Genomic DNA, 22375 nt, shown 5'->3' with positions numbered 1-22375 from the left:
GCCATAGCTTACGATCACGATCCCGGCGTCAGCGCATTCTAGGGGTAGGAGGTAAGGGGACAACTAGGGGCTAATGAAAAATGCCAAATGTTCTGTGTTCCTTCAAAACTCGCAAAAAAGAAGGGTAAGATCGGGTGCTTTTAACTCTTGAAAGCTGTTCCTAACATCATTATTTAGCCGTAAAGAGCACATATATTGCTATAAACTGCTTACTGTTTTTCTGGTTTGTTGTGCTGAATTGGGCTTCATGTTTGTCTGATCTGATACTTTCAGTCCAAGTGTAAAAAAGAGGTGTAAAAATCTGAATGTGAACGGTACGCGTTGCAAAGAAAAAAGAAGAAGTTTTCGCTACCCAAAGCTGTCAGGCGAAAATTTTATCTTGAGTACGACATAGTTGCAGGTGTTTGATACTTTCTTGTGTTTGAGACATATTAAATTTTATTGGGCAAGATATTCCTCGATGTGAAATGCCAGTTCCTGCCTCATGATCCAGAAATTTATCTTGTATTAACTGTTAATAACAAGCCTTACAGTAGTCACACATACAGGGATCTCCAACAATCACATTGTCAAACATGACTGGCACACAAGAAATTCAGACATTGGAGGATCAAATTGCTCATACAGAGAGCTCAGTCATGGCCTGTATAAGGAGTAGAGTTGCCTTTGCGTCACAGAGGCATAAGTGACATCAGGGGAGAAATCTAAGGATCAATACAATAGCTCATATAGAAATCGTAAAGGAAGTCAGGGAAATCCTCGTCCGTTGTCGCTGCGTAAGCTTGGGACTGGAAGGGAATAGTTGCATCTCCGGTGAAGTCGGCGGAACCATCGAACGGCAGCAGCCAGCAGCTGCCGTCCATCTTCAGAAACGCCGCCCGCCGCATCCGGCATCACGCTGCCGTGGCAGTGGAGCGCACGGCCATCGGTGGCTCGGCTCCTCAAATTCAGAAACTTGTGTCGACGCGTCCCGCATCACGGCGCCAAATGCTTGCAGGTGGGCTTCAGAAACTTGGGTCGCCGCATCCCGCTTCACACCGCAAGAGACCAACGAAGTGGATGCCGCAACGGGATCGCGATCCGCCGGAGCGTTTTCTTCTCGCCGTGAGCCGTGGTCCCTCGGTGCCGGCTCGAGCTGCTCCGCCGGGCGCGCCCCCTGGGCGGTGATGGTGGCGCGCCGCGAGCCACGCCCGCGTCCATGTCATCGTCTGCAGTGTCGCGGCAGCGCTTCTTGTGGTCCCGTGACGACCGCATCTTCATCGCCGCGTTCGCGCGCTGGGACTCGGCGGAGATGAGTTCGAAGATGCGTTCAACTTCAAACTCTGGGCAGTCGCCGGTGAAGAAGGCGTCGATGTCCTGGGTATCGAGGCCCAGACTGACCAGTGGGACCACATAGCCGAGGACAGTGTCGTCGTGGTCGAGGGGAAGGTGCTCGGCCTGCTGGGCTTCGATGTCGTCGTCCATGTCGCAGAGATCGGCGCTACCTTGGACGGCGTTGGCAGCGACGGTGTCGCGCTTCTGGCAGAGTAGCAACGGCATATCAAACGTGCCGCCGCCAGCGACGGCGGGATCGAAGTGGAGCTCAGACATGCCGAAGTCGAGATCGAGGAGAGATTCCGCCTCTGGACCGCCAATGGCTGGGAAGACGTCGATGTCGGTGTAGCCACTGACGGTGCTGTGGTAGTCGTCGTAACCGGCGGCGAGGATGTCGTCCATGTCGCAAAAATCGACGGATACCGCAGCGTCGGGTGGGATGGGAACTTGGGTTGCTCTGTGGGCTTTTGGGGTATTCACATTTATAGCTGTAAAAACTTCCTTCCACAGGTCTAGATCGACTCGATCGGATTGCGATCTGTTCGGTGTTCAGTGATCAATTTTCAGAACATCCATTTTTTAAAAAAACTTTGCCAGATACCCAGATAATTGCATTAATGCTTTTGCGAGTACAGCATCATGGCCGGGATGACGTCGATGTCGCCGGGATAGTCGGATAGATGAATTTCCGGTATCGATTATTTTTACCAGTCACATACTCTTTCAGTAACCAGCACAGCAGGTTCACTTTGTTGCCAAACACCCAGATAATTGCATCAAAGTTTTTCATTACAACATTTTTGGTCAGAAACCTGAGCATCGATTATTTTCTAAACCTAACAGCAAAATATGGGTTACAACTTACAGCTAGCTTTACAAGCACCCCAGTGTGTCTACTTCTCAGCCTAGTTTCAGGTGGACGTTTCAGCCATTTCCGTCTGCACTAGAACAAATTGACAATGCCAATAACGAGCAACGACATCCCATCAACTGTCAAGCTTGTATGGAAGTACCAGCCTACCAGGCAGTGACGCTGCCTTAAACCACCACCAGATCAGGAGGATGCCGCCCGGGAAGCAAGAAATGCTGAATATTTTGCTCGCTCTGCCTTGTAACGTTTCAGCTCCTTGATTGCCGCCAGCAGCACATGCAGGGAAACCGGTGCGAAAAATGGCTGCCCAAAGTATAGAATGCTTAGAATGGCTGCGGACAGTATTAAGGTTTTTAATGTAGTAGTAGTAGTATCGATTGGATATGCACGTGAATTTTAGTGTACACTGTATAGTTGTCATTTCATTCATTTTGCAGTTTCATAAGGTTAGTGTATTGTTCACTTTACTTTCAGGATCTGAGAAAACATGAGTGTCAATCGTAAAGGTTTACTGACAGAAGTCTGCAATAATGCACTCACCATGTAAATCGCAAAATAATGCTCAATTGAAGCATAACTGATTGACATAATAGATGGGTGGAAAAATGCATCCTCAGCTAATGCCCTCGCTCTTGTTGCAGATACTGTCCATTAGCACACTTCTCAGCAAATATTCATAAGTGCAAGGAGATAATGCAAAAAGAATTATTGAAAACTTGCCTGCTGAAGAGTCACTTATTCCTAGAGTTGCATTTCTTTGAGCTAAATTTGCAGCTTCAAGAGAAAGCTCAACCTAGAAAATGTAAATGGTTAGGGCAAGCTTAAGCTCTCTATCAGGTGATACTATGCTATAATCAAGAATGCAAACAATCAGCACCACTGTTCAACGGTAAGATACAATAAAATATAAGCCACATAGACCACGCAGGTTCAGGTAAATAATTAAATGAACATATATTTGAATGTAACATACTTCAGTTGCTTTAAGCATACATAACCAAAAGGTTAGAAAGATAAAAGCTAGTTACAGATCTATGAGATGTCCATTTAGCAAGGGTGGTAGATGGACAAACCTGTCTTCCAATTTCATCCATGACAATCATTCTTGGGAGAGAACGGACCTGGCAAGAGAAATAATGTTAGTATGCACCCATGTGCATAACAGCCTCTTGTATACCATTAAGCACTGCCTCAAAATGGGCCATACCAGACTGGATAGAGACTCCAAGGTGGTGAGACATGACAACAGATTGGAACATGCATGATGTCGATATAGTAAATCTAACTCCCTGCAAGGGCGGGAAGAGGAGAAGGAAATAAGAAGCATGATAATGGCAAATAGAGCTTTACTAGACTTCTTGTTGTGATGACTATGAATTGCAACAGTGAAAACAAACTCTAGATCATCTACTTTTGGTGAAGGCCCGGTTCACCCTGATCGATCTTGCACTTATTAGAGGTCAAAAGGTGAGGTGGCCACATTCTATAGTGTGTTGTGAGCAAGCAATGTGATGCATACTGTAGTACTGACAGATGGTTTAAGAATATGCAGAGTGCAGTAATCAGAAGGACAATAATAATGGTGGCCATGCAATATTGTGTTTCGCCGTAGTAAATTCCTGTACTGTGGTCAATATAGTAAGACGATTGAGAAAAGAAATTACCATTCTGTGAACCCCTTTTCACTAACTACAAACTTTGTTGACATGTCCATATCTTGTGAGCGATAAGATGGTTTTAGACCAAACAACTGCCTTAGTTGTCCAATGAAGATTTCAATAGTCTCCATAAGTTCCTGTTTGACATAGGTATTTTAACAAATAATGCTATTGCAAAGAAGGTATTCAGGACTCAAAAGGCAACCTTTGCATATGGAAATGCCAAGATATCAAAGAGGCAAGAAAATGATTCAATTACACACACCTGAGATGACATTTTCTTCCGGGTACCGTGAGTTTTCCTGGAACCAGGTGAACAGTCCGGTGGGTTCCAGATAAGAACACCTCCCCACATCTAAGAAACAGGATAATGCTGTTAAGTAAATATCAAGATGGGTACCAGAAAGAAGGCAGCATTACTCCCTTTTTACAGCTAGGTATAGCAGCACTTACAGGGGATATAAATGCATTAGTTTTTGAAATCCCACCGTCAGGAAGTTGCAAGTACAATGGGCATTCCTTTGCAGATGGAACGTATCTGATGATTATTGAACAAAAGGTTCAGATGAGCATCCGGACAAACTTGATCGATGAAAAAATGAACTGATATATTTTATTTGTGCACACTTGACACATGAAAAATCAGAAATCTAGGTAAAAACATGGGATGAACTTAATAGTTAGGTTTTTAGGCTTTCATCAAACTTTAAAATAAACAACAAACAGAATGGATACACTATACTAAAAGAAGTTTGATAAGGAAAAAGGAGAGTGCGATAATTAAAAATAAGGAAGGAACATTTGGAGAAGTTGGGTAGTAAAAACGGAAATGCGTTATGCTAATGCTTCCTGGAGAGAACAAATTAAATTAAATCATGGTTCTGAGACCCTGAGCAAAGTTTGATACTATACGAAAACAACAAATACAGAGATTAATGAGCAAGTTTGATCCAGGGAACATACACCACAAATTGAAGAACTTTCGATCGTCCTGTAGCTGAAATTGATGTATCCAAGTGCCACTCATTTGAATTTACCTGTCAACATCATATTTTCATGGCATGATTAGATTCATGGATCTCACAGTTAACTAATATATATATATATATATATATATATATATATATATATATGCTTAACTATCCATATAATGCAGTCAATCAGAAATAGTTTGTACAAGGCAGGTCAGAAACATACAAAGAAAGGAATGTCTCCCATACTAAGGACATTGCCACCCAGTTTATCATCAGCATATGAATAGGACGACTTAGGAGTGTGGTACAAAACCTGAAAAAAAAAGTGATATAATTCTTATTTATTACAACTGATTATCCTAAAACAAAAGGAACATCAGCAATTTCACAAGAAATGGAATAAGGTAGCTTAGTTTAAAACTAACAAAAATTAGCACCTGACTCTCTACATTAATTTTCGCAATCGGTCGCAGTGCCTCAATCACAGGATCCAACATCCTCTCAACAATCTTTTCAAACTCCCTGCATGTAGAATTCCTAAGTGTAAGAATTATAATGGTGGCAGCAGCAACTAAGTTTCATCTTTGCGAGAAGCTAAGCTCAGCCTACAGAACATCTAACTGATGTGAACAAGAAATATAATCCCCAGTCTAGACGCTGTAATGTCATGCGCAAGTACCTTATCTATGTAGTCCAATATGTTGTACTTCGCTTAAACATCTAACATAGAGAATGAAAGAATTTGTTTTTTTTCTAGAAATTTGATATGGGAGGGAATACTAACGCAGCAATAAAGCAGCAACAAAATATAGGTAACTCATGAATTTTGTTCTTACCAATCGTACACCCAACCACTTGGATCAGCATTCAACAAGCTAAAAGATAGAGCAACATTTCCATCTGATCCAACTGGCATGAACTCGCCCTTCCCAATGCCTTTCTCACCCTCCTCAATACCGCCATTCATGAAATACTTGACAAATACCTTCCCAATACACGACACAGCCTTAGCTTCGTCAACCTTTCCAACCAGCCAAGCATGCCGATGCTTCCCGATAACAACCCTCATTTCCTCCGCATCATCAATTTCCACAACCACAAAAGTGTAAACCATTGACCCGTCCCCACCGCTGCTGCCCAGTGCCGAGTGAAGCAATTCATCAAACACCTCGTCACCAAGCACCAGGTCCGCAGTGGTCACAACACCGCATTGCCAACGGGAACCAACGCTGCTGCTGCTGCTGGAGCAGCCATCAGCCGACTCGACGGTGACTGATACCGAGACATTACCAGCAGTGGAAGGGGCCGGGAGGAGCTGGAGCTGGGCTGAGATCGCTCGCTCGAGGCGACTGGCGAGGGAGGCATCGGAGGGGCCGGAACCGGACCGGAGGAAGACCGCGTGGAGGCCGCAGGGGAAGGATGGCGGATTGGAGTGAAGGCGGTGGGCGAGGGCGGTGATTGCGTCGGAAGGCAACGGCGACCGGTGGATCTCGGTGGATTTCAGCAGGAAGGGCAGTCCTACATAGACACGTAAAGAGATGCGGGCGAGTTATAGAGAAAGGAGTCGAAAACGCTAGCCACGGGAGCTGAGGGAGGTGGCGGGTAGTACCGAGGAGGAAGGAGAGGAGGACGGAGGCGGTGAGGACGAGGCGCTTAACGCCGGGCTTCGTCGTGCGCGACGGCGGGTTGATGCTGCCGGTGGAGGCGGGATTAGAAGCAGGCTGGCCTCCAGAGATTTCGCCAGAGGTGGAAGGAGCAGGAGGAGGAGGCGCTGGGGCCTCGCCGGCGGCGATCTCCGCCATCGCTCAAGTGGCCGGCCGGTGTTGTGTAACTGAAGATGTCAGGTTCGCATCGTTGTGGGCCGGGACTGTTGTTGACTGTCTGACAGGTGGGAGGGATACGGGCTGCGAATACTGTTGGTTGTGGTTCTAGGCCCAGTCAAAGAGGCCGCGTGCTTGCTGGGCCCGAAAAGGCCTAAAGACGAGCGACCAGCCCACCCAGCATTGCTGCTAGCAAGTACTCTAAAAACAACTTTGACCACTATTTTTTATTATAAAAAATTATAAATTATAGTCAATATATATTTTTACGAAATATATTTCAAGATGAATATACTTACATTGTCTTTATATTTTCAAACTCCATCTAAAAAAATTTATTTATAGTCAAAATTTAAAATGTTTGACTTAAAATGACTTTTTTTTACAATACGGAGGGAGTAATCATCAATTTTTTTTTGCAAAAAGACATGTAGTCTAGTGGTTACAAAAATCTCGGTAGGACCTCAGGTCCTAGATTCGACTCTCCGTGGAAGCGAATGTTCTAGAATTTAACAGCATTGTGCTTTCAGTGATAGACGACGTTCTCGTCGACAGCGAGGCACCTACGGTAACTTCGCCAATCTTAAGCTGTCTGGTAAATGTGTTTTCGATTTCAAATTTTTCCGAATTTATACAAAATAGTATTAACATTTATGTTACAGAATAAGTATCATTAGATTAAACATGTAATATATTTTTATATTAAATCGATTTGATGACATAAATGTTAGTGACTTTTTATATAATCAAATTTAAAATTATTTGATTTCTCAGAATGCGAGGGTTATGTTGTTTTTGGATGGAGGGAGTACAATCTTCGCCATCCTGATCTTGTTGCCATGAATTGTTCTCTTAATCTCTTTACGGCATGGCACCTCGCCGCCCACACCTAAGTTGTCCACACGAATGTTGGGCTTTGCTTCCAATTCTGGTGAATACCGCCAGTGTCAGCAACATGGTCCGCTGTGTGGTCACGCTTTGCCTTCGTGCTCATCAGGACTCGCCGGATCTAGCTAGGAGAGCTCACGCACGTTTTCTTTTCCTCGAACGGCACGTACCAAACCAATGACTCGGTTCACCCGCGGGGGAGCGGAGGACACAGGATGCTCGCGCGATCCAATCCAAGTACCCAACTGGCTCCCTGGGGGAGAAACCTACCCCCATGCGCGGCATGGCTCCCTCGAGTCCCCCCAGCACACACACACGAACCCGCCGCTTGGATAAGTGTAACAATTATAGCACTGTTTAAACATGCAATTAATATGAAATGACAATTTAAACCCCCAAAATTCCAATTACTTAAAAAGCCGGAAATCTGTTTAAATACACCAAAAAGTCAACTCTCACACCTTAGCTCAAATGAATTTTTGCCCAAAACAAAAGTTGTAGAGTTTGACAAGATAAACAACTTTCGTATTCAAAGTTTTTCAAGTTACAACATGAAATTTGGAGAAAACCCCGAAAACAGTGGGTTTAGGGGGGGTTTTCATTTAAACTTGAATTCAAGTTTTTAACTTTCAAACGAAACCTCAAATGGAAAAATGTCTGAAACAAAAGTTGTAGATTTCGACTTTTTAAACAACTTTTGTATTCAAACTTTTTGGAGTTTCAATACAAAAATTTGAATTATTTTGAGTCAAACTCGGTTGACCTCTCTCTTTCTCTCTCCACTCCCTTTCTCTCTCCCCTCTCTCTCCCTCGCTCTCCCTGCCTTCCCTGTGCGTGCGGGGCACTCGAGCGCGCACGCGCGCGCTCGCTGTGCCGCTGCACCGCCGCACTCGCTGCCCGGCCATGAGTACCTCGCCCGCACGCCCGCCCGCTGACCTTCCCCCTCCGCCATCCCGTCGAGCCTGCCGCGCTCTGCCCCGTCGACGAGCGCGCCGCGACGAGCGCTCGACGACGCGCCAGTGGCGCCGCGCTACTGCTGCCTCGCCGCCCGCCCGCACGCTACCCTGCCATCATCGCCTCCCCATCGTCGCGCTGCTGCCACCGACGCCCCCAACCCTCCTCGCTGCGCCCTGACCCGCCTTTAAGGCAGCTCGGCGAGCACGCCACCGCGACGCCGCGCACGCACCGTGGCTCTCTTCTACTACGTCCCCTCCTACCGAGCTCCCTCTCCCCATTTGCTTCGCCACCCTGTGTTCCCGCTCCTCCCCTCTCCATTCGACCCCAGTCCAAGCCCCCACTCCCCTCCCTGCGTCCTGGAACGCCGCCGCGACCACCATTGCCGCCGCCGAGCACCACCCCGTCGCGGAGCCCCCTCCCCCGCCCTTCATCGCCTCCAATGGACCCCCTAGCTAGCTTCTCCTCGCCGCCGTGAAGCTCCCTGACCCCTCGACCACCCCCAGGCCACCGGAGCGCCGGCACCCGCTGCAGCTGCCGCCGCCGCTCCCTGTGCGCCGTCGGCGCGCCTGCTCCGGCCACCCCGAGCCCAACCGAGAGCATCCCAAGGTTCCTCTCACCCTCCTCGTGTTGCTCCCCCACTTCCCCTGGCCGCCGGCGATCTTCCTCGCCGGGAAACACCGCCGCCGCCACCTCCTCTGTTCCAGCTCCGGCCAGGGGCATGTCTGTGAGCCCCCAAATTATTCCAAGGGCCTAGATGCAAGATCTCGTTTCCTTTTTCTTTTTATTTTGAAAAACAGCAAAGTTGTAAATTTGTTTAAAAATCGTAAAAAAATCATAAAAATTCAAATTCAACTGTTATGGAATCTTTGCAAAGATATCTACAACTTTTGTTACATGAACTTTTTAATTTTCTCAATAGTTTTTGCTTTATTTAAAATACAAAGAAAATAGAGCTTTTATTAGATCTCAAGTTACATGCATGATATGTTGGCCATTTTTGGTCAGTGTATTACATGTTAGATGAAAAGACTTGTGTAAAAGTTTAGTGGATATTTGACATGCCTAGCTATCAGTTTATATTAAATCTTGACTTATGCCTAGGTTAAATAGTTTTATTTATCTAAATTGTTCTCATACGATTCATGAGCTGAAACTTTTACAGTTGCTCTTTTGATATGCATGTATTCTTCAGAAAAAGGTTGGCAATTTTTAGTCAAGTCAAACTAGTCCAACTAATTTATGGTAGGAAGAAATGTACTAAATCATGAAAAATAGTTCATGTGCTTGGAAAAATCTAATATTTTTTACTACAGTATTGACTTAAGTTGGGGACCATTATTATAAATTTTAAGGCTCAAAATCTTGTTATAAAAGTCTGTGGAATTTAGTTTTGATCCATGCAAATATACATTGTGCTATTTTTCATGCCTTGTGTATTGCTCATTTAAATCTGAAAAATTTACAGTATACTCACCATCATTTTAGGAGCACTTAGTAAAAATTGTAGCATCTTTGCTTGTAGGGTTTGTTCTGTATAAATGAATCTTAATCCTAGCAGTAGCTATTTAATGTATTTTTAATAATTAATACGCTCAATGAAAATAGCTGAAAATTTTATGGTAGGTTTGTACTTAAGTAATTGGCTCCCCATAAAAATTTTATCTTCAGAAACGTTAACCATCAGCTGTTTTGAATATTCCATGCTTACACTTGTGAATAATCTTTCTTAAAATAACAAAACCCTCACTTACTTAATAATTAATAGTTAATCTAGATAATACTCTATAAACGATTGCCCAAGGAGATGTAAAGAAAATATTTTACGACTCTATAATGATTTAAATTAAGTTTGTTATCATCACCATAACTCATGCATGTGCATTTTATATAGATTTGACTACTTTCGCCGACGGTACGTACGAGCTGGTGCCGGAGTCCGAGAGTGAGCAGCGTGAAGCTCAAGTTAATCTAATTGAAATTACTGAAGACCTGAACCAGAGTTCAGAAGAGCCCAAGGCTAGCTCCGCTCAGGAAGTCAAGCCCCGGAGCATGTCCTGTCTATTTTTAAATTTGTGCAACTACTTATATTCCTATCTACTTGTGTATTTAAATTTGTAGGAATTGTTTGGAACCCTAGTTGCATAATCTTAAGTACCTATGTTTAAATACTAGCATGTATAAGTCGCTAGTTGGCTATACTAATGGTTCGGTAGAAGTCGAGTGATTCTCTATCACTCGCGAGCTCATAGGAGTTGAATGTTTACTACACACTGCAATATAAGGTTTACGGGCGGGGTTGTTGTACTTGTGATACCCCGTCTGTTTAGTGAAAATGGATAAGACCGCAGTGTGTGGTAGTGGTGGTTAAGCGTTTGAACGTACTAACCACATGCCGAGAATATGGTAATCGGTAAGCTTAAGTACCCGATGGAACCGGGCGGTGGGCATGTTTCATGCCCGGGGAAAAAGGAGAAAAGTCGCGTGAGTGATTGCATTCCCCATGCGTGTGTTTAGGTCTGGCTGGCCAGGTTAACAAATTCGATTCGAATCGTCCGTCTCTCACGGATATTGAGACTGCTTAACCCTTTTGCCACATAGAGTAAGAAGTGGAACAATGATGATGAGAAATATGGTTGAATGATGAAAAATAATTGTTTTTCACCATGTATGCTATTGGATAGATGTTAATGTAGAATGGTTAACCGAACTAGAACTTGAAAGCTAAAATCTGAAAATAAGGACTTACTCTTTGTTGCTTTTCGGTAAAAACAAAACCCCTCAAGCCAAAAGCCTTGCATGTCTAGTTAGAGGGCTAAGTATATCCTAGTCGGGTAAGTCTTGCTGAGTATTAGTATACTCAGCCTTACTTGTGGTTCAACTTTGTTTTCAGGTGATACGTTTGAAGATCAGATAGCTAATTTGACCTGGCCATGTGTTTTACCTCCTGGTTGGTCGGTGGAGTGGGATACGACTCCGGCCAACGATGACAATGCCGAGTGATGTCATGTACGGGCTTCATCATGACATCTTGTATCGTCGTGTAGAACTCGCTTTATTTCCGCTGCAGTGAACTCTGAACTACTTTCAATTTGAACTTCAAGTACCTTTCGGAGATTTCGAACTTGGTTTGTAATAATTAAGTTAAGACTATGTAATGTATTTGTATTTGTGAAATGTTGTACTCTCTGGACTCACATTCGTGTGGGTTGCATGTAAGTTTTAGGTTCGATCGACGCTCAGGTGGATTCTTCGAGACTTTACCCGACAGCCCTGCCGGATTACTCCGTTTGAAGTACGTATTAACCGAGATTACCTTTAAGGTGATGATTAGCGCACTTGAACCGGATTAATTTGGGCGGTACTGCCCCGCGCGGCGCGACGCCCTGCCACTGGCGAGACCGCGACACGCTGGGCGCGGGAGTAACATGGCAAGTTGGTCGGGGGGACGCGTGTGCGTCACCGTCCCCGTCCCCGTCCGCGCTGATCTCGCTGGGCGCCCCCGGCACATGCGCCGCGGATCGATCGGCACGGGCACGAGCACGAGCCGGGGGCGCCACTGCGTCAGCATTCAATCCGCTCCACCCTTTCCGGCACGAGTGACGAGTCCAGGGGATTGGGTCGAGCACGGAGCGCCGGCCGCCGGGTGGATTGGATTTGGATGATCTCGAATTAGATTTCGGGTCCCTGTCTGTGGCCAGGCCCTTGTGACCTTTGTCGCCTGGACCTGATCATTCAGGGGCGTAGTTCGCGGCATCTGGTAAGCTGTGTACTACAAGTTTGGTTCTATGATCATCAGTCGATCAGACACGCTCCATTGTCGCTGACTTGTTGTTTATCGAAAAAAATGTCACTGACTTGTTTCTATTCGAAAGATACTGACTTGTTACTGCTGGGTCTCACTCTCACCACGGACCCACGGTTTGCACGCGTGAAAACTGTAAACGGCACTGGGAAAGGAGCAGGGTATGCGGTAGAAACAGCAGCGCCAAGGAACTACTGAAACTTTTTTGCACCCAACGTCATCAGAGATTCAGAGTGCAGTGTGCGGACCACCGTCTTGACCCCTTGTAAAAAGTTCAGGTATACGGTTGACAACTTGCTAAAAAAGCAAGCTTTTGCCCGCTCTCTGCAGTTGAGCGCAAGCTGGCCGATACATGCATGTCTGGTAGCCGTAGGCGCCTGCTGCTGCTTGGCGTTGTAGGTCAATTGCGACTTGAGGGGCGGATGGACATCAGCACATGCCTAGTGAAACTGTCACCTAGGATTAACATTAATACCATGCTCCATCTAGGTACCTTAGCCCTGCCTAATACGCATGTGATAAGGTTAATTACGCCTTAACCCTTGAACCAATCGCATCCCAGTGCAAAACCCACATGAACCAAACTCAGCATAATGCAAAAAGCCTGATGAACCAAACACAACCAATAGGCGTATCAACGACTTGAAAGCGATGGATCATCTGTCTCACATAGTTTGCTTTTGTCATGCTCATCCTCAAAGCGCAGACTTTTCCTCCATGCAAAAATCACATAGTACAAATCATGTTAATACATTATAGTGCCAACCATTTCCTTGATTCTGCGATGATTTTGGGAGTAGTTGTTGATGGTGGGTAGGGCAGCTTGCTCAAAGCAGGTTTCTGTCCAGCCTTTGCAGTTCAGCGCAAGCTGGCATTTTTTTTCTGCATGTTTGGTAGCCGTGAACCTGCTGCCGCTTGGTTTTGTCAACTGCAACTTGAACCAGCAGGTGTGCGCAAGTTCATGCGGACTTGAAAAAAAGAGCAGCGCGAATTGCTCTAGCATGTCCGTGGTTCAGTACATGCCGAGCTGATGCAGAAAATGGGGGCATGTACTTGATTCTGAAAACAAGGCAAGGATTTACCGAGCATCTTGTGAAATCATGAACTGTATTGCTGTCCTCAACAATGGAATATATATACTGTATGTACAGAGTAAGAAACAGAGAATTAGCACATACACAGTGGCAGTGGGAATCAATTTACATAATGTGTTTATATCGTCTTACAGTATATCCTAATTTAAGAACGTCCTGATTCGGTTGGCCGAATTCATCAAGCCCTCAAACTCAGCAGGCTCTGAACACTGCAGTTAGACTGAGCTGAAATCTTTGCTCAGTCGCTCACGCAAACAAAGTGAAAGAAGGAGGAAAAACAAAAAGGAAGCTGCAAGAAACTCAGGGGGGATAGTCTCTACACTTGGATGAAGGAGTGGCATGGCACCCCCATGAGCTGCGCCAGGGTGGTCGACCTGAGCTTCCTCTCCTTCACGGCCGGGTCTTCCAGGAGCAGCACCTTGTCCTTGTCCTGGACGCCCACCATGTGCAGGTGGTCGCAGTCGTCTCTCTCCTTGCCCCTGTACAGCAGCCTCTGCTCCCTGGGCCACAGGCCGGTCACCAGCGACAGCATCACCTTCAGGTCGCCTGCATTGGATGGGGAGCAACCGGGAACTTAGCAACCAGCGCCACGGTTTCCATTTGAAGGAAACGGCAAGTCGGCAATGCAGGGAAGGGCGGCCGACGAAACGTACCGAAGGTCGCGGTGGTGTCGATGGAGACGTCGTGCCACTGCCAGCCGGTGGCGACCCTGACCAGGATGTACTCGACGGCCGCCGCGTCCTCCTCGGGCGTCCGCCGCTTCTGCACCAGCATCCCGCCGGGCCGCACCTCCCACTCGATATTCTCGTGCTCGGCGACCATGGCGCAGATGTCCGCGCCGCCGCTCCTGCCGGCCGTGCTCCTGGACCGGCTCCTGAACAGCCTCCTGGGGCTCGGAATCTTCACCATCTCTCTGTCTCTCTGCTGCTGCTCTCGAGCTAGCTGCTCCGCTCCCTGCTCTGTGCCTCTGTCTCTGTCTAGGTCGATCGCTCGCTGGCTGGTTGCTGCCGGTGCCGGGTGCCGGGACTGGCAGCCGGGCCTGGGGATTTTAAAGGGGTGGAGCGGGGGCGATGAGGACAAACCGGGAGGAGGTTAAGTGGCGACAGGGGCGGGACGACCACCGTGCGGGCGGGCGGAAATGATTGGCGATTAATTAACTGGAGTTTGTTTTAACTCCCCCGAGACCTCCCCGCTAATTGAAAACCGATTAGCTTGGCGAGGTGGCCGCGATGGGGACACCTGTTGCCGAGGCGGCGAGAGCGCTGAAAAGGGCCGGAAGCTGGTGGATTTTCTGAGACTATTTTTCCGGGCTGGGCCGTTGGGGAGGGATAGCCGGAGAGGAGAGGGTTGAATGCGCGGGCGGGGCACGGCAGCGCGGCGCGGCGGTTGGTTGGAGGCGGCAGCACATGGGGAGGTGGCGAACACGGTTTCGCCTGCATGGATGGCGGGGCCGGCGGAATCAATCGCTCGGCGGCAGTTGGGCTGCTCACGGCTCACACTTCTCCGTGGGACACTGCGGCCGTCCGTCTAGCGTTCTAGCTGTAGCTGTAGTAGCATCGTTTTCCTGGCGGCTGTTAGAGTACTGTTCATTCCGAATGGTATTGCCAGCTTACTGATTGATAGGCCTGGAATGAAATGGTACATTCATCTGTTTTTAGTTTAAAATAAAAAAATACAGTGCCCTAGTTGTTAGACTTGTGGATTTCAGACGACGACGATTAAGCCCTTGTTTAATTGCAAAAACTTTTGGAATTTTAATACTCTAGCACTTTCGTTTGTATTTGATGATTATTATCCGATCATGAGTTAACTAAACTCAAAAGATTCGTCTCGCAAATTACAGACAAATTGTGTAATTAGTTATTTTATTTAGCTACATTTAATACTTCATGCATGCGTTTAAAGATTCGATGTAATGGAAAATCTTGTAAAGTTTTGAAATTTTGAATGCAACTAAACAAGGGCCGAGGCTTTGAGCAGCCACTATGCTAGTTCAAGTTCGTGGTCGAGGGTTCTTGTTTGGGGAGGTGTCCGTCCGGGGCTTAGAAAGGAGCTAGTAGAAAATAGGATTGCGGAGAAATATAGAGCGAGCTGCTCCTGCTGACCCGGCCGAAATACGTCTAGGATCATGAGCCCGTGCGTGAAACACCGGCATGTGAGCGTGTCGCGCACAGGGGGAGACCGGTCACGTCAGTCTGTCAGCTGCCCCAAAATAGCCTTGTGCTCTAGCAGGCTTCTTGCCGAAATGAAACGCACCCGGCTAGAATCGAACAATACGATGACGACCAGATACAATCCGGATTCCGGCGTCGAGTCATCAGATGAAAAACGGAGAAAACAATCGGGGCGCGACGCCACCTCCACACATGATTGCCGCGCGGCCGGACAGCTAGCACATGCGAGTGATCTCCGCGCGCGCGCGCTCGACGGGTACGCAGATTCCGGCCGCCGAGGTGCCGCCACGTCGAGCGACGGCGCCGATTCGGAGCGGGGTTTTTTTTTTAGCCTGGCCGGCAGCAGGGGCCTGCCTTCCCTCCCCCTGCAACCGATCAGATTCTCACGGTTGTGTCGGGTGCGGAGTGCGGACAAGGGGGGAAGCGAGCAGCTGCTGACGGAGCTCTGATCTGCCCGCCGCCGCGCGTGCAAGCGGATCATGCTTGGTTCGGTGCCGGCGTCGGCGGCTTCACGGAAGCGACGCATGCTTTGGACACTGGCGAGTCGGTTGGGGGTAGTTCGGAGGCCTCACAGACTCACAGTTGGCGGCGAAGCCTTTTCCGGCCGGGGTCTGGTTCTGGTTGGTTGGGGTTTGTACTTTGCAGCGCCTCTGCATCGACCTGCTGGCTCGTGCACGACGCGCAATGCAGCGCTGTCCAAGAAAGGGTTCCCGCTGACGCTAAGGACACCCAGAAAAGGTGCTTGTTCCGCTCGGCTCGCTGTTCGTTTCCTGGCTTCCAATGACAGACGACGCTGGGGCTGGGCTAAGATGTTCTCTGCCTAAACCGTGAAGGGACCTCAACTTCAGCCTCAGGGGAGAAGAAGACGGAACAAACAAGAGAACAATATCCTGGAATAATAAGAATAATGGCGAGATGAACGGACAGACTAAGGTAGTACTTCGCTAACGGCTTCTTGCATATTCGATGCCGTCGAGCATCCATTGCAGCATCCACTGGTAGCTAGCCACCAGCTTGTCTTCACAATAGAAAAAAGGACTGGTTCCGATCGGGGAAAAAAAGAAGAAGAAAAGGACTGACAAAGCACACAGCACACGCATGCACCAGCTGGGAACGCACATAGCACTACTACAAAAACAGCCTTTTGTCCCGGTTCCATATGGCCATTTGTCCCGGTTTTGGAACCGGGATTCGGCCGCCGGGACAAAAGCGCTGGAGGCTTTTACCGGGACAAAATGTCCCTCGTGCTAAAAAATATTTGCGCCCTGCGGGATTGGAACCCAAGACCTATTGCCTAGCGCATGGCCTGCTTGCCAACTCACCTAAGTAGTACATGTGACTCAGTAAAGAATAACTCCCTTTTGAACTATCACGTAGAGGGGCCTTTTGTCCCGGTTGGTGGCTCCACCCGGGACAAAAAGGGCCTTTTGTCCCGGTTGGTACCACCAACCGGGATAAAAAGGTCACCCTTTTGTCCGGGTTGGTGTTACCAACCGGGATAAAAAGGGTTGGACCTTTTGTCCCGGGTGGAGCCACCAACCGGGACAAAAGGGGGGTCTTTTGTCCCGGTTGGTGGCTCCACCCGGGACAAAAGGCCCCTGTCCCCCCGCTCCTTTGGACCCGGGACAAAAGCCACCTTTTGTCCCGGGTCCAAAGGTAACCGGGACAAATGACCTGGAACAAAAGCCTATTCTGTAGTAGTGTAGGTGATCGTTGTCACCCAGCGGCGGCCGGCGGCCGAGCGAGCGAGCCGCGACGGACGGAGAGGGTGGTGCCGTCGAGGCCGCCTCGACGGAGCACGCGTGCAGCTTTGGCTTGCGTGCATCTCCATCGAGCGGTCTGTTGGCGCCGGCTGCCGGAATGTGCAGCTCGACGGCGGTCGGCAACTCGCCGGGATCACGCCCACGGCGCACGGCGTCACTCACACACTCACCCAACGTTGCGACCTTTTCGATCTGTTGCGTTTTCTCTTTATTCAGTGGAGTACACGGTCCACGATCCGAGATCCCCGCTACGTCCGCTCACGCTGCATCGTGCCCGCCTATCGCGCGGGAAAGCTCTTCATGCGTCGCACGGTTCTGGTCCCGACCATTACACATGCAGCTGGCTCAACTTAGGAAAGTAAACATGCTCCTAACATGCACCTACACATTTACATTATGCACTGAACGTGCACGGGATTAAGCTCAACACGGTCCTCGTCGGTGCCCTAAGGCGGCTGCGCACGCACGCGGGGCGTCGCCACGACGGCGGCCGGCCGCAACAAATGATGACCGCCTGAGGCGCTAAGGTAGCCATATAGGTGTTTGCTGCCTAACCTTAGATTAGGGTTTCAAGGATTTGGGGATTTCTTTTGGGATGTTGGATTCAGGATCCGGATTTGGGGGTATTTCACATAATTAAGATTTGCATTGTTTTGCTGATTCCCCCTCGTCAACATGCTTAAACTGAGGAATCCTAGGTCCTTTAGCTCCTCATGTGTGCATCCTGCACTTAATTCTTTGGTAAATCAACATAAAGATGCAACCCGGTTCTTGCATATGCCCCCGTGCCTGCTTGATGCAGGCATGCAGTTGACCTAGGTGCTTGTTGTCACGACCCAAATGTTAAAAATGTGTTTGTCATTTAGTTAACAACATCATGAGCATCATCAAAGCATAATGAAGCATCACATGCATGTGTACACTTGTTTGAATTTAAATTATATGCCTGTTTGAATGTGTGCTTTGAAGGAACTTCAAAAATTGTTATGCAACTGTGCCTCCAAAAATTTATTCAAATACTAGATTTCAAATGTTAAAATTTAAAATATTTTTGTGGGATTTTATGCCTTTTGACCCGAACCACAAAATTCCTTGAAAGTTTGAAAACAATTGTTTTATTTATTTTACTGCAATCAATCTACAAAAGGTTTTTGGGCGATTCTTGTTGTAAAATGATCTTGGTGATTTTGCCTTACTCCAGTCAAACTTTCGTGATTTTTGGAGCCCAAGAAGGCTTTGATTTCAAATTTTGAACTTCAATCGTCATTTTACCTTTTTCCCATTCGCACGAGCCCACATGTCAGCCACGACCACGAGCCACCACCCTCCCATTCCACCGCGCCTCCTCGCTCGCCCGTTGGGCAGCAGGGGCGGCGGCGGCCCCCTCGCCGGCTGTCCATTGGCCAGCGTGGCCGGGCAGCCGCGGCGCCGAACCCGCCCGTTCGCCACCCCTCCTCCTTTAAAGCCCGGCCGCCCCTGTTGCCCCAAACCATAGCCACCACCTCCTCCATAGCCGCCGCCACTCCTTCCCCAACTTCGTCCACCCCCGATTCGTCATCTCCGGTGAGCCCGCTTCGATTCTTCGCGCACAAACCTTCTCCTTCCTCCCCTCCATCGAGTTGGGCCCTCACTCGGCCTCTTCATTTGCTGTGTAGGACCCCCGGCGGAGCTCCTTCGCCGGAGCCGTTGGACCTCGCCGTGCGGCCATCTCGCCGTCATTCCCCCGCCATCTAGGTCGCCGGTGAGGTTTGCCGCCGTCGCCTACACCCCGTGCGCGCGCGCCCTCAGCCTTCCGGCCGCTCTCCCCACCGGCCCCCACACGGTGCCACCGCAGTGTCGCGCCGTGGGCGCGCTGGCCGTGCGCCAGCCGCGGGTCAAGGCTAGCACCTAGTCTTGACCTAGCCCGGGGAAGCAGCTAGCCCCTGGGGCCCACCTGGCGGTGCCCAGGGCCATGGAACCGTGTGGATCTAGCGTTTTTAGGAGCTTTTGTTGGTGCAGTAATTTTGTAAAATTCGTATAAAATTGTGTGTATCTCCAAAAATTATGAAACTTCTTTTATTGGATTCCTATTACTTGGATCTACTCCATAAAAAAATTATCGTTTTCCATGTTACTGTTCAGTAGATCTAGTTGTGCTTTACTCTTTCTAAAGTAAGTTAATTGCTTAGTACTCCTCTAAAAATTCTATGCTGCTCTAAAAATGCCAAGCTAAGTTTTGTTACGCTCCTTGTTAAATATGCATTCAAGTGCTCTAAAAATGCCAAGCTAAATTTTATTCATGCATCTTTACTATTTAATAGATTTTTAGTGTGTTTGCTGAAAAGTGGTATAATGGTAAAACCTATTCTATTAGCTTTATTTTCATGTCTAGTATTTGTGATAGTTTTCTTAGATTTGTTCAATGAAGTTTGATTGTGTTTTCTGATTTATCTTGTTTAGAGTAGCTAAAACTTTCCATGCTCATAAATAATTTTAGAAAAATAATTTTCCTGCAAATCCAACTCTCATAAGTTTGTCTTGATATCCTCTGTGTTATCGAATTTATTTAGGATTTATGCTTGCTATATAAATTTTTTATGCTTAATTCTTGTTTTAGTTTATCTTGGTTGATTGTCATGGTCGGTGTTTATGTTGTGTATCATTGCATGTTGAATCATTCATCCTTTATATCATATCATTCATGCACGATCATAGTATCATTCTAATTCATGCATTCATTCATGCATCATAATGACTGAACCGTCGGAGAGCGAGCTGGTTGAACCCGCCGAAGTTGTTGAACACGAGCCCGGCTTAGAGTTCGTGGTTGACCCAGAAGAGAACCAAGGCAAGCAGCTAAGCATGATTCCTTGCACCTATTTAATTTGATTTAATTTAGTTATTTCAATTTAGTATTTATGAGTTATGTATATTATGTACTTATTGCATTCTTGTACCTATCTTTATGAATATACTTTCCTTGTCTTGTCTTGTTATGTCCATGTCCTTGCCACTTGTAGCTAGAAACTAATTAATGGACTAGATGCTCAGCCATGCTTAGAATTAGTCTATCACATGTAAGGAAATTCTTGGAATAGGGTCACACTATACCTACTTGGTTACCCATGATCGCACTTTTTCTTAGTTTAGGTCATGTTGGAAGGTTGGGTTGGTTATGTTGGAAAGTTGGTTTTGTGGTTTGGGCAGAAGGATAGGGCCTAGAGAAAGGAGTCTCGGAGGCATAGTCCGCTTGAACCATTTAAGGACCGTCCGTGGATGACCTCGGCTTTGAGCATTTAATCGTGCTACCACATATCCTAAATAATGGTAGAGATGAGCCAATTACCTCCTTTGACTTGATCTTTGATGCATGGTTCTAGATACGTGGTCAAGGGGCTATATAGAGAGGCTTAGGGGTGTCCCAGGTGGATGTAGGTGGCTCTCTGCGTAAGCTAGGCATGAGTTCATCGATTGAGGCTTGTTGAAAACGATTGACGCGAGTACTCCTTATCCAACGTGATTGGTTGAGTGAGCCGCATAGTCCTTGTGTCGTGTGGGTAAAGAAGTACTCCCTTGCAAGGTTTAAATCAATTTGAATTGAAGCGCTCTCGGTTATGAGCAAACTCTTTGTTAAATTCATGGAAAGTTCACTTATGTTGGAAATGGTTCTTGGTCCATTTATGTTTAATTATTTGTTCTTGTCGTAATCAATAAAAGTTTGTGGTGGGGTGGGCAAGATTAATTAATTTTGCTACAGAGATAAATGTTGGTTTAAGAGCTCATGCCTATGCAATACCAACTTAACCTTAAAGCCTCATTTTGAGCCCTTGCATAATCCTTGTTTATTTAATTGTGTAAGACTTGCGAGTACCTTTTGTACTCATGTTGTTTTCTAAACTAAGTTGCAGGTGAGTCGGAAGTGGTCTTTGGTCTCTTTTACCCTTCCGATTCTGGTGCGGGGGAGGAGTAGGCCTTTGTGGTTGCGATGGTGCCCTTGAGCAAGATGCCATTGCTTGTTGCGCGTTTATCATTTATCCGCTGCATTGTGGGTTCTTTTGGGAGAACATGACAAGACACTAAACTTTATTTTCATGTCTCTTTATCTATCACTCATGAACCAAGACTTGTATGGAATTGTTGAACCATTTTATTTTCATATTTGAACCCTTCTATGATGAAATTGTAATAATTAATTGTTGTACTTCCTTTATGTTTAAAATTGTTCTTTGTGATTCATTGGTGATGTATCCTTTGTAATGGTATGTGTGCATGATCTTGGGAATGCGGTGGAGCACATACCGGGACTACTGGATTTGATATTATTTTAGGCAAATGTAGTGTCAGTTGTCGGAGTCTCTAGATGTGGGCTAGCACGTGGAACGTCCATAGACGAACATGTGTTAGCTCTCATCTTAATAAAGATGATCAGCAGTTTGCTTAAATTGGTGTCAAATTAGGTGGTTCTTACACTTGTGCCCAGCCCCTCTCGGCAATGCTGGTGGACTGGTAGTTGGTGGTGTAGGTCACTCCTATCGAAGAGGAGGAGAGAGCCCTTCCCGTGTGTGTGTGTGTGTGTGTGTCAGTGCTAAGTTTGGGTTGGGCAGCTAGGCCTGAGCTTATAGCTTCTACTGTCCCTGCATAGGCAGCACAGCCTGTCACTTCTTTTCTGCCAACTAGTTTTAGCCTGACAGATCAACCTAACACAAATGGCCAAGGCGCTATCTAAATTCTGGCTCTAGTGATTCATGATGTTTCCCCCCTAAAAAAGTTTGACCTTCAGTTACTAGGGATCATTTTGTTTCGTAAATTAGTGTCTGAAACCTGAAATAAAACCTTATGTTCTAATGCGCATCTCTGAACCACACAAGGGAGCCAGGTTGTTACTTTCTGTGAAGTAAACAGAAGTGCATGCCTGTTTTTGATCTGAATAATGCCACTGCACATTACTTAAGTGAGTGGTATTAGTGATATGCTATCAGCATCTCAGATGGTGGTAGAGTAGCATTTTGATACATAAGCATGCAGTTTGTGTACTAATGTAACCCAAGACAAGTGATTTTGAACTAGTATGTATGACTGTG

The 22375-nt window shown here is 47.0% G+C and overlaps 2 protein-coding genes across 3 annotated transcripts; both read right to left on the bottom strand.

Moving 5' to 3' along the window:
* Positions 1-2041: 2041 nt before the first annotated feature.
* On the bottom strand, positions 2042-6689 carry LOC120674057 (GPI transamidase component PIG-S-like). Its single transcript, XM_039955144.1, has 13 exons — positions 6427-6689; positions 5654-6335; positions 5255-5339; positions 5041-5130; positions 4807-4880; positions 4297-4381; positions 4109-4198; positions 3850-3980; positions 3393-3474; positions 3259-3306; positions 2906-2978; positions 2726-2829; positions 2042-2488 (listed from the first exon to the last, which is right to left on the bottom strand). Exons 1-13 carry the CDS (start codon positions 6617-6619, stop codon positions 2369-2371), a joined length of 1857 nt encoding a protein of 618 aa, XP_039811078.1. The 5' UTR covers positions 6620-6689; the 3' UTR covers positions 2042-2368.
* Positions 6690-12970: 6281 nt separating this feature from the next.
* LOC120674056 (BAG family molecular chaperone regulator 2-like) lies at positions 12971-14442 on the bottom strand. Of its 2 annotated transcripts, XR_005674959.1 has the most exons (3): positions 14032-14442; positions 13511-13924; positions 12971-13423 (listed from the first exon to the last, which is right to left on the bottom strand). XR_005674959.1 is itself a non-coding variant. In XM_039955143.1 (2 exons), exons 1-2 carry the CDS (start codon positions 14285-14287, stop codon positions 13695-13697), a joined length of 486 nt encoding a protein of 161 aa, XP_039811077.1. In that variant the 5' UTR covers positions 14288-14442; the 3' UTR covers positions 13373-13694. The 2 variants fall into 2 exon arrangements, 1 of the variants encoding a protein (XP_039811077.1); XM_039955143.1 differs by having other exon boundaries at positions 13373-13924.
* Between the last annotated feature and the right edge of the window lie 7933 nt (positions 14443-22375).

The sequence above is a fragment of the Panicum virgatum genome, chromosome 5N (assembly GCF_016808335.1).
Source record: "Panicum virgatum strain AP13 chromosome 5N, P.virgatum_v5, whole genome shotgun sequence".
NCBI lineage: Eukaryota > Viridiplantae > Streptophyta > Magnoliopsida > Poales > Poaceae > Panicum > Panicum virgatum.
Note: the sequence above shows the minus strand (reverse complement) of the source record. Positions and strands in the feature narration are given on the sequence as shown.

What these genes read in the sequence shown, in the direction of transcription:
- LOC120674057 (XM_039955144.1), bottom strand. Translation starts at nt 6,619, where the DNA reads ATGGCGGAGATCGCCGCCGGCGAGGCCCCAGCGCCTCCTCCTCCTGCT. An exon ending in TGGAGTCTCTATCCAGTCTG is followed by an intron (nt 3,307 to 3,392) that starts GTATGGCCCATT and finishes TTCTCTTGCCAG; the next exon opens with GTCCGTTCTCTCCCAAGAAT. An exon ending in ATTATTTTGCGATTTACATG is followed by an intron (nt 2,489 to 2,725) that starts GTGAGTGCATTA and finishes TACTTTGGGCAG; the next exon opens with CCATTTTTCGCACCGGTTTC.
- LOC120674056 (XM_039955143.1), bottom strand. Translation starts at nt 14,287, where the DNA reads ATGGTGAAGATTCCGAGCCCCAGGAGGCTGTTCAGGAGCCGGTCCAGG. An exon ending in CGACACCACCGCGACCTTCG is followed by an intron (nt 13,925 to 14,031) that starts GTACGTTTCGTC and finishes CATCCAATGCAG; the next exon opens with GCGACCTGAAGGTGATGCTG.